General features: G+C 40.6%; 1 protein-coding gene across 3 annotated transcripts in view; it reads right to left on the bottom strand.

The window, feature by feature from the left end:
- Window positions 1-7250: 7250 nt before the first annotated feature.
- EFNA5 (ephrin A5) overlaps window positions 7251-12267 on the bottom strand; it is a 295452-nt gene continuing 290435 nt past the window's right edge. For all 3 annotated transcript variants that reach the window (XM_050794621.1, XM_050794619.1, XM_050794620.1), the window contains one exon: window positions 7251-11728. In XM_050794621.1, the coding sequence (XP_050650578.1) occupies window positions 11607-11728 (122 nt within the window). In that variant the 3' untranslated portion in view covers window positions 7251-11606. The remainder of the gene's footprint in view (window positions 11729-12267) is intronic.

The raw sequence follows: 12267 nt of genomic DNA, 5'->3' as shown, positions 1-12267 counted from the left end.
CTGACTTATTCTGTTTCTATTACCTTTCAAGCAGGATATACTAACTGTCCTGGGTAATTACTGTATAACAAGTAATGGCAGAAATATTTCTTTCCTTGCCAGAATGCATAAAGGACATTGACTAGCCTGAGTACTGGTTGCCTCTGGGTCAGGTGCCCACTCTCTGTCCAATCAGTCATCAGTATGATGACTTGGCATATTACATGGCAGCCCAGTGAATGTCTCCTTTCTTTCTTAGAAGGGACTATGATCTCACAAGTTTCCTCACTGATGTGTGCAGCCCCATAATGACTGGGAGCTTTACCCAGGTGGAGCAAAGTCTCCTTTTAAAAATATCCATAGTTTTGAGCATGAGTTCTGGCATATAGTAGATGCTCCATAAATTGTGACTAAATGAATAAGCAAATCTTTATATTCTTCTTTCCTGGGGCTAGTTTTGGGTGAAGTGAAGTAACTTGCAGTATGCTTGTGATTTGATGTCACTTACTTGTCAACAGCAGGAAATTGAAGAGGGTACTGGATTCTAAGATGATGTATTTCACTTTCCCTCTGCCCTTTTCAGAAAAAAGATTTTACTTTGATCTGTGAGAATCAAGCCATTGTAGTAAAGTCAGCAAGTCAATGTGATATGACATGAAGGCCAAACCGTATTTTAAGATGAGAAACTTGCTATAACTCCAGTCATTCTCTCTCATACCCTGGAGGCGTTCTTCCCAAGAAACTAGAATAAAACCCTACTAGTTACTACAGAAACAAGCAGTTCCGAAGACTATAAATTTGTATTCTGGTTTCAAGAGTGGGGTCAGAGTTTATTTCTTTAGAGAGAAGTCTGGAGAACCTCCCTCTGAATGAGAACTTCCTCTAAACTGTGAACTTCTCAAGGCCATGGACAGACATCAGGGATGATGGGGTCTATGGGAAGGCATAGGGCAGCATTGCCTGCCCCCCACCACAGGAATTGTGGGCACACAGTGTCACTAAGTTTCAGTCCCTTACATAAACTTCCCAGTGGGATTGTCTCCAAATGAAAACTGCACCAAGACTCTGTGACCACAGTGAGCAGTGTAGACACGCCGCACCAAGAACAGATTTGTGCTGGACAAAGGCCTATCCCTACCAGGACTGGCTCCCATTACATAGTCATCATTTTCACTTGTTCCTGCCTGTCCATTCACAAACTTGATCAGGGCAGAGGATGGGTTTAGAAGCAGGGGAAATGTTGTAGTGATTACAAAATCAACCTTCCTTTTTGCAAATCTCCCACTAAAAATTAAATCTCAATTCCTTCGGTGTAGGGTCTTTCCACATTTCTGGAAAGAAAAACTCTCTTGTGTTTGGGTGGCTGCTTCTGGAAGATTGTGTATACCCGTTGTGTACAATAATGAGGGGTCCTGATGACAATTACTTTTGCTTCCTTCTATGTAATCTTTTTGGCTTCTCAGAGCATTCTGGGGAGTCAGTATCTGTGGAACCCACTGTTTCTCTCTCCTCTCAATGGAGTTGTGAAAGTTGGGATCAGAGCACTAGGGTGTGTTTTTGTCTGCTGTGAACAGCTTAGCAAAGGAACCTGGCATCCTCAGTAGATAGAGTAGGTAATAAGTCTTGTGGGCAAACTCAATGATAAAAGGAAGGGGGAAAAAGCAGGACTAAGAGATGAGGACAGCCAAACTGATTTCAGCTAAAACTGATTCGGCTTGCTAATGAATCCACCAGCTAGTACTGAATTCTTGATACTCTCCTCACTTCTCAAATCAAGTTAAAAAAATTGATTCCATGCCAGTTACAAGAGGCAGAGCTGTCACTTACGAGGGAGATTAACTTGCTTTGTTGAATACTGACAGGGACCAGAGAAGGACAGGATCCACAGAGAATGCTGGGCACTCTAATTTGTGGTAACCTCACAACCTGAACTAGTAGTAAATTGAGGGTTTGTAATTTGTGCTAACATCCAGTCCAGACTAAGGTAAGCCTAGAGAGTGAATTTAAGGAAGCCCTAAACCTATAGGATTTTGTGTCATCTTTGTGAATCCAAGTGCCCAGACTGGGGTCAGAGCTTTAAAGGTGCAGATCCTAGTCCTTTTTTTTTTTTTTTTTTCTGATACATACTACTAATAATAATTGTATATGTTTACGGGGGTATATCCTAGTTCTCCTGCTCAGAGTCTGCACACTCTCACATTTAACCAGCTAGACCCATTAAGAAAGCTTGGGGCTCAAATATTGGCACAATGATGACTGCCCTGCCTCCAAATATTGGAGAATCCTGTAGGTGCGAAAGTCAGCTGAGTCAAGGAGAAAACACCGAGGATCCAAAATGCCAAGTGATGTTCCCTGCCAGAGTAGATGGTTTTCTGTTTCCTGCTGGGGCTCTGGGAAATTCTCAGTGTGGTCAGATATGTGAATACCACAGTACCCGGCTGGCCACCCCTGGTGTGATTTCTTTTAACCACCACACTTTTGCCCTATGGCTTCAAGTATTATCACACTGGTGTTTAAATGTGCCTAAAGTGACCCTCAGTGTCCTTTCAAATACCACACTGCTTAGCACAGACAATGCCAAGGGGAAAAGGCTGTGGATTCATCAAATTAGAGAAAATACTAAAAAGTGTGTGACTGTATGTATGCGAAGCAGGGGAAACTGCTTTTAAAAAGTAACAGTATGGCCGGGTGTGGTGTCTCACGCCTGTAATCCCAGCACTTTGGGAGGCCAAGGCGGATGGATTGCCTGAGGTCAGGAGTTCGAGGCCAGCCTGGCCAACATGGGGAAACCCCATCTCTACTAAAAATATAAAAACTACCTGGGCGTGGTGGCGGGCGCCTGTAATCCCAGCTACTTGGGAGGCTGAGGCAGGAGAATTGCTTGAACCCAGGAGACGGAGGTTGCAGTGAGCTGACACGGTGCCACTGCACTCCAGCCTTGGTGACAGAGTGAGACTCCGTCTCAAAAAAAAAAAAAAAAAGGTAACAATACGAATTATTGTTCTTTTCAATTCTTCCTAATTTTTACAGATTAAGTTTGACTATGCACAGAAGGAGGAAGACACCTTAGGAAATTATAGAAGACCATTACATTTGAAAAGTTCACTTTTATGATAAAGCCACAAGACTCACAAGAAACATTTGGAAGTTGCCTAGTGCCCCTCTCCCAATTACATTGCATTTGAAACTTCCTAAAGGGATAACACGTCATTTGTTTTTCCTTCAGCTGGAGCTCTTAACTTCTCAGGAAATAAGAGTAACGAACCAGGGGCCTCTGTCCAAAGCCTGGATCAACTTGACTCTCGTTCTTTTTTCCTGGGCTACCTGAGTTAAGTTGCTTTCTTCTACCTGTTTCTCCAGGAAAAAAATGATGACAATCCTCCTTTCCAGTTAATTCTTCCCAAGCTTGTTGGAAAGAGCCATTAGTTTATGTTTTATTCTTTATGCCTGTAAGATCTTGGGATGAAATACTCTTGATAAACCACAAAGCCTATTACTATTTTAAGTACCTGCATCTTCCAAGAGAAGGAACATGCTGGTTCCCTGCAGGAGAAATAAATGGAGTCAGCTTTCTGGCTGGCACACTGTCTTTAAGAAAAAAAGAAAAAAGACACAGATCGTCTTGTTCTGTCTAGTGCAGAAAATGTGTTCAGATTTAGTAAAGCCGAGCACACATTTCAGAGGAGTTACTCGTTCCATACTCTCTGCTACACAAATCATGGTGCGGAGCGGGGGTTGTTTTGTTTCAGTGTGGTTATTTTTTGGTCCAGAAGAACAAGCTCTGAACACAAAATGGAGAGGATACCAGGGTGGTGATAAAATGTGCCTTTTAGGACGTATGTGGGAGGAAACATGTTCTTTCTCTTATTTTAGTGTCTTGTTTCATGGGTGTGAAGGAAAGAAAATGGCTTTGGCTACCTGCATTTCAAATCGTATGTGTGGTCTGAGGGAGCACCTGGCTTCCTAATTTTTTACAGATTAAGTTTGACTATGCACAGAAGGAGGAAGACTTGTAAGAAAACAGCATGCAAAAATATTTTGTTCTATTTTCCCATTGTAATCTCTCTTCAAGACTTTTTTTTGTCCCTCCCTTTGTTTTCTTGTCAAGATTGACAAGCATCCATGTGTTACCAAGTGACATAAAGTTCTTGCTTGAATAATCATGACTAAAATCCAGGGTATTTTAAAGCGCGTTATTGACTTGGAGAGCCACCCACTAGATTGAATTCTTCTGAATTAACAAAGACTGACAGCCTCAGTGAGGTACGTTTACCCTAAACGGTTGGGGCCTCCCAGGTTCCTACCGTAGCCCTGGTGCTGGCCTCTTCTTCCCAGGGCTGTCATGATGAGGGTTATGGAGCTAGAAAGGGTTTTCTCATTAATATTACAGAAAACTACATGTTTAGGAACTAAACTCTGGATCAAAAAAAGCAGATGACAAGAAGAGGAACTGAAACTTATTTTTATTTAAAGTGGGTAGCACTGCCTCGTTGACCTGCCATCAGCATGAACACCAACTAATGCCATCCTGGGAGTGAGATGGCAGAACTCATGAGACACTTAGAGAGAAAGACGGGGCCATATTTAATGAAAAGTAGTGAAATCATGTTTTACTCTCAGCATGTACTGAGGCTCTTGGGAAGGGAGTGTGACAATCTCTGAAGAAAATTGTTGAAAGGGTCATTATGTTGGAATATGCTGAACATGAGGCCTTTACTCCTTTTTCTTTCTCCAGTGCTAGGAGTGGCTCCAGAAACTCTGTATAAAAGGGCTTAGAAACTGCATTCTGTTTGGAAAGGAGGAGGGGGAAAGGGAACTTACCTGGAAGCTGTATTTCTCAGCAAGCCCACTGTTTTTAATTAGATACTATTTGTTTAAAGAGTGGCTTGGCTAATCACCTCCCTCAAACCAAATGAACCCTTGGTGAAGCCCTTGACTAATTCCTTGGGCAATGCAATTTCCTTTTTTTTTTTTTTAATCTTATGCATTTATCATCTGTATAAAACAAAGACGCGCAATTGATACAAATGTACTGCTCACAGAGTCCAGCAGTTACAACTCCATTTTAAAAATAGACCCTCATATGTATTTAACCACTGAATGACTTAATATAGCAGAATGTATCAAAATAAAAACTGATGGAGAATATTGGCCAGATTAATTATTTCTAATAATTTTCAGAAATACTTGTTTTCCAAAGGGAATGTGCAAAAATCATAATGCTTTTCATAGCATTTTTTGCCAGTGCTTTCCTGAAGGATAGTTATCAGCAGAATACAAAACTAATCTTTGCAAACAATCTCTAAGAAATTGTTTTGCAAACAATTCTCAAGAAACTGCTAGAATGGTCAGTGAGCAATTCATCAGGATTATACTGAACTTTTAAAATGACACCTAGATTATACACATTCCTATAAGACATTCAGGTACATACATGTGTGTTTTAGTCACCACATGCATAGACATCTAGATTCCAACATTTTCCCTGTGATTCTTTTTATGTAACACCTTAGATTACTTGAGCATTCCAAATGCTTTGTTACCAGATTAGGTGTGTTCGTGCAGCCCTGCTCATTGTCCCATCTCTGGTCCAGTCAGCTTTCCATTAGAGTGTGCAACACTTTGCATCTTCTGGATTTTATCCCATTTCCCTCATCTGTGTGTGGGTGTGTGTCCAGCCTTCCCGCTCGATGAGGTTCTAGACATCTCACAGTTAGGTGTAGATACAGTCTCAGTTTCAGGAGCAGCTACCTGATTATTCTGTAAAGCAGAATCTGAAATTGTCATCTACTCCTCACTTCCCCTACTTCCTTAGGGGAAGAAATGTGTGATTTCTCTGGACCAACACACCCAAAATTTGCTTCAGTGACATTCAGATGGTGCGATGGGTTTTCACATTTCTACAGTAGCCTCTGTGGCTAACATGAACATTTACGCCATGCATTTCTCCACTCTCTTAAAGCCTACAATGCTTTTAACTCAAGTGCTCTATTTTCTAAGAAGTCCCTAACCCCATCTTGACTATTTTAAATGTAATTTCCTTTAACTCAATTTTACTAATCTATAATCCCAAACTTTTTCCCATTGACGTATGTTTTTTAAAAAGTATTTACCTCTCCTATTATATATATAATATAAATGCTTGAATTTTATTTCTTTCCTACAAATCACTATCATGTCATGCTTACCCGTAATGTCTGCCTTATGTTGTAAGCTTTGGAAGTACAGACTGTAAACATTAACTTTATTTTGCACAGCACTGAGCACAATGTCATGATCACTTAAATGCTTTTGATGATGATGGTGAAGATGATAATGATAACGTAATGCTGTTCTGGTTTGAAAATGTCATATAAAGTAGTCCAGTACATATTTTTTAATGTGAGTTGTTTCTCATTCTATAAAGCTGTCATTCTTCATTAACAAAAAAAGGTTACAGTAAGTTATAATTAGTGTTTAGTGCCCTGTCAAATAATTAAGTATAATAAAAAGCTTTCAATGAGTTTAATGTTAACATGGGGTAATTAAAGCCAAGTCTTGAAATGCATTAGGTGTCTATTATGTGAGATATTTGATGCTTTTTTCTTCTACAGATGAAATTGTCAAATTGTGCTTATAGCAATGTCATCATCAAAGACAAAAACACTCACATCACATAGATGTAAAATGGGCTTTACAGTGCCCCAAAAGGGTAGAATTGAGAAAATCAAACAAATCTCTTATACAACCTTGTTATTTACAGATAAGGAAACTGAGTCCCAAAGATACTGTGTGACTTGCCTAAGGTCACACGGTAGTAAGTTAATTCTTCCTTGATTGTGAGAATTGAGGCTTTGGGCAGTACTGAAGTGATTATTATTACTGTTATTGTTTCTTTTCTTCTTCCAGTGTATTTGCTGGGAAAATGCTTATTTGGTCTTTTTCTTGACGGGGTGAAAAAACTACGTGCAAAGTAACAGAATATAATTTGTATTTAGCTCCTGTTGTATTTAACAGTCGTTTTAGGATGCAGGGCTTGTCATAGTGCCTATTTTAAGGCTCAAATACAGAGACTAGGCTGAAATCTCACTATTCTCTCATCAGAATAACTGGAATGCGCCCAGATACTTGGCCATTTCTAACTCTGCATTCTTTGAGCTTCCCAGGCCTTCCCTTGTGCATGTTGTATTATCTTTTCTGTCCACAAAGATTTTGAAAAATCAGCAGAGTACAAGTAGCCCCTGAAATAAAGGCGTCATTCAAGGAACAAAGAAGTAGAAGGAGGGATCCAATTAAAATGATGAAAATCTTTAATTTTTATTTAGGTATACTTGTACGGACACGTGTATATACAAATACAGATCGTATGGGTTTGTTTGTGTGTGGGTTTTTTTTTTTTTTTTTTTTTTTTTTACATTTTCTTTAACGTTTATATAATGTCAGCATTTCAAAACAGCACTCGATGAGTAAGTGCAAAGGAACTGCAAAGCAGGGCAGTACAAGCACAGGACCACACGGAGCTGGACTTCACACCCAGACGCACACACAATGAGTGGCTTCAATGGGGTGTCAAGAGTAAGCATGGAAAGCGGATTTTGACTCATGGGTAACCTCCGACATGCCAGCATCTATTAAACTGTACAGACAATGGGAGCAAGCCCATTGTAGGGAGATTTGTCTCACATCCTAGCAGCCCTGGGGCCAATGCATGGGAAAAACTCAGTGATGCCAAACCAGACACAGACCTGACCATTCACGGCTCTGAAGGGAAATAAAATGTGGGAGGAAGGCGAGAGACAAAAAAATAAACTAAACATATAAAGTAAAAGGGGGGTGGTGTAGGCAAACGGGGGTGTTGGTGGAGGTGGTTTTCAAAAGAAAAGTCAGTGACCACAACTCTGAGAGCAATGAATGGAAAGGAGGAGTTGAAAACTGTTTTTCTAATTATTTGAAACTAATACAAATGGCTGCTGCCGTTGCTAAGGCACCGGAGAAAAACAGAGTCCCTGAAAATCCACAGGTACTGTGTGACTCTTCCTTTCACAACGACATGGAGAGGGAAACAGCCCCATTGAACCTTCCTACACTGATTGGTTTGCAACCATTTCCATGAGCGAGCTGCACATGATATCGATAAAGACTCTTCCTGGGAAAAAATAAAACAGTCCATGAAAACAATCACACACAGAAAACCAAACCAAACCAAAGTACAGAACCATTTCTAAATTCCCTATCCTTTTCAAACCAACATGCTGGTGGAGAAGGGAGGGTGGGCCACAGGGCTCCAACATCAGACCTTGAAAACACTGAGGACAAAATATTGATCAAAAAAGTCATGTTGTTCCAGGTCCCGAGATGATGGAGTCATAAGATTGGGTGGGCAATGGCCACACACGAGTCCTGTATGGAGCAGTGTCTCAGCCACTTGTGACTCTTGTTTTCAGCCACGGTACACATTGGATGTTTCAAAGCCTCAATGCATGTTTTGTATCCTGAAAGTCTATTGTTCTCACTTACAAAAGACATAAGAATCAAATTAATACTTTATTATCAAACACTATATACAACAGAGGTTGCTAATAATACAGAATTTAAAGAACGCAGTGTTTTTTTTTTTTTTTTTTTAATGTTTTACTTTTCTTTCCTCTGCCACCCAAGAAAGTACAGTACAAAACAATAGTCTAAACTAACACGAACTGTTACCTGGTCTATTAAAGGATACACGGTATCCACTAAACAGACAGATCCTTATTTCCCTGCTTCATGTTGCAAAGCCCTTGGCAACCAGGGGCAAAGGTCACTGGGGTTTGACTAACTGGGGCTGAGTGGCAGCTATGACTGCCCTTTAGACTTTTGAGTTGTTTTTGAAATTAAAAGCATCTACAAAGTTGCATCAACATCCTCCTAAGCCCCCAGAGGATTGTAACAACACCACAAAAGGCCACTAACACTTTTTAAACAAAATGAAAACCGTCTGACACCAATCATCTTGAAAACTCCATGGCAAGTGCATTAGCTATGATTACGTCACTTATAAGTAGAGAAGCATACTGTCTACTGGTGTGGATAGTCTTGCTATTTTCTTTATACTTAATTTGCAGTGGCAGAATGGTGAAGTAAAGGGGTCGAATTTCACTGTGGAAAAAATGAAAGACAATGGCAGAGAGGGCCATGAGTAATTATTTCACCATTTGTTAGAGACAAATGCTAGGAATACCACAGAAGTCACCATTTCTAAATTGAATTTAGCACTACTAACGTAGTTATGACTAACTGGAATCATTACAGAATCATTTGATTTCCTTGTGGTTATAGAACATGCAGTATTATTTTGGTTGTACTGATTCATTTTAGAAGGTATCTTTCTCCCCCTACCCAAATCCCACTGGACCAACAAGCCTGTAACTATTAATTATTTAAAAAAAAGTATTTCTGAATATTACTGAGAGTACTAAGTATATGAATAGTTAAAGGAAAAAGGAATTGAATGCCGTGAACTTTTGTTTCAGTGAAATGGTGGCTGCCTTCTGTGATAAGACTCTGCCACTCCAGAGGAGTTCCTGATGTCAGGGGGGAATAGGATTGATTGTATCTGTGAGGCTGGCAACCCCACGCACATGGTTCCATGTGAGAACAGATTCGGCAGTGACATCCACTCCAAATGGATCAGGTAAGCCCAGATTACATTTCAACATGTGTACAACTCTCCAGGGTGCAATACGTTTACAGCTGCCTTTCATTCACATACTTTTCTAATTCAGAACTACTCACAATTCTAAGCAAATTCCCATTCACGAAGTCTGTCCATAATGTGACCTTCTCTTTTTTTTTACATATACATCTTAAAAAACAAAGATATAAAAAATTCTTATTTTGCTGGAATGCTTTCAATTTTTCACATTTTACATGATCATCACATTTCTTACTTTGAAAGGCATGGTTTCTGTTGACATGTGCAATAGCAAAAAAAAAAAAAAAAAAAAAAAAAAAAAAAGGTTGGATTCCTTTTCCATTGGTCTAACACTTTTCCCTGTCTAGGCTTTGGATTTTGAAGTTCATGACAGCCCCACCACCAGTAGAAACCCCGAGGCTTGCATTTCCTGGTAATCTACTGGAAATGTCCCCTGTTGGCCATGCTAAGATTCCTTCAACAGGGTCATCCTGCATTTATTCTCGTTCTGCCCCACCCCCACAATGAAACAAGATAGCCCCCATATTTCTAAATGTATCAAGGGATACCACTTTTTCTCACAAGTTTAAATAGGACAAGCATATATACTCACTCTCAGCATAAAGTATATCTAAATAATGTATTTTCTATTCTAGTGGATTTTTAAAAAAATATTTTGTTAAAGTCTTTGGGACTCCATCTTGTTTATCTCCCACAGATAAACACATGTTCCCCCTATGCTTTAGGCTGTGCCAGAAAGGGAAAGAATATAAAATCAACACTTGAATTTTTTTACTCCAAACTTTGGAATTTTATTTCCAAATTTCCCTTTAGCCCTCCCAAGTCGTGCTGACTGACTCTCCTGGTGACAGGGGTTTGTGTCCGAGCCCCTGCAGTCATGGAGTGTGGAGCAAAACGTGGGTACTAGGGTGGGAGGCGGGGAAAGGCCACAGCACACCGGCGCTCCAGCAAAGCCAAATCATGTCTCCTCTGGCCACTGCGGTCCTCTCCTTGGTATACATCATCCCCCAGAGGAGCATCCAAAGCTATTCCACTATGCACTCATCAACCCTGGCTTGTCAGCCTTGGGGAAGGTCACTTTATTCATAAAAATGCCTCTTTGAGTTTCTAAAAAAAAAACAAAGTTGTAGCACCATGGTGATCTGTATTCAAAGAAAAAATATCTGGTGTGCACTGCCCAGTCACCAAAAAAATTAGAGGCACTCACACATACACACCCCCAGCAAACCTGTAGTTTTCTCTGTTTTCACACCTGCTCTGTATTAGCATTCCACACCCAACCTGCCTCCTAGAAAAAAAAAAGGCTTCTTTTAGAGAGCACAAGTTTTGCTGTCAAGAATGCTTTAAGACAGTCATATTAAAAAAAAACCCAGTGTCTCAACCTTTTAGAAGCCAGTTCATTTATACACTCCTATAGGAAATGGTGTAATATTATATCTATTCTTAATACCTCCCCTCTGGACCTGACATGGTGACATGATGCCCTGCGCGATCATCTTACAGTTCTGAATGAGAAGGCATAAATATTGTATAGGATAGCAAAACCCTCCCGGGCCTAGCCAGCGCTGGCTGCATCTGCCACTACTCTTCCTTGTCCATAGACCGCTGACACAGTGCGCTACCGGAGGTGAGTTCTTAGAGGAGAATGCACAGGAGCTGACGAACCACTGGTGTCACTACGACAATTTGGCATTTTCATCTGGAGTCCATTTAATTTGGGAGGGGCGAGAGAAGTCAGGGGCCAGGGCTGGGGGTGGGGGGGGTGAGGGAGGCAGGAACAAGTTTAGGCCCCCAGCCCCAAGTTGTTGCTTAGAATTCAGGCTGAAAGAAAGAAAACAAAAATCTGACATCTGCCAAAACCCAATAACAAGTCCCTTCTTAGGATGAGCAGTTAGGTGGATCTCTGGTGTTCCAAGACCCTGATGTTTTCTGTGACAAGTGACGGGAGGAGACTGTGCTATAATGTCAAAAGCATCGCCAGGAGGAACAGTAGGATTGCCAAAAGGCGGCTGGGTATCCTTGGTGTTTGTGCCGCGTTCTCGCCGCGGGATGGCTCGGCTGACTCATGTACGGTGTCATCTGTTCAAATAGAAAGCACACATTCCAATGAGATTTCACATCCTTAATAACTCTCTTGCAGCAGCCTGCTGTTAACAGACCTCGCCACCCTCTGCAAAGTAGGGTAATGAACCTTGTGCCACCATTGACTTTCATGTCTGCATAATCACTCATTATTTACAGCAAACAAAGAAGCAGCAAAGAAAATTGGACTTTCTCAGCAATATTAATACTTTCCTTAAAAATTGAAGGGAAAAATTATGCATACACTGTAACCTTTGGCACGTGAGCTGCTTTGGTTAGCCAGCAGTCAGATATGCCTTGCACAAATTTCAGATATGTGAATGTACCTTTGAAACCTAAGATGTCACAAGCAGGCAACTGACATGTTGGTGGGGGTGGGGCAGAATGCACTGCCCATTTCCCTTCTTTTAGCTGTTTCATAGGATTAGTGTAGATTTCCTGGTTGTTGGATGCCTAGACGAATTTTCAAACATGAAAAACTAAATGCCAAAACAACAGCATTTTAGATAAACTATACATCATGCCTAGTAAACTTC

This window comes from Macaca thibetana, chromosome 6 (assembly GCF_024542745.1).
Source record: "Macaca thibetana thibetana isolate TM-01 chromosome 6, ASM2454274v1, whole genome shotgun sequence".
In the NCBI taxonomy this organism is placed as follows: Eukaryota; Metazoa; Chordata; class Mammalia; order Primates; family Cercopithecidae; genus Macaca; species Macaca thibetana.
The sequence above is the reverse complement of the archived record's forward strand: the minus strand, read 5'-3'. Positions and strand labels throughout refer to the sequence as shown.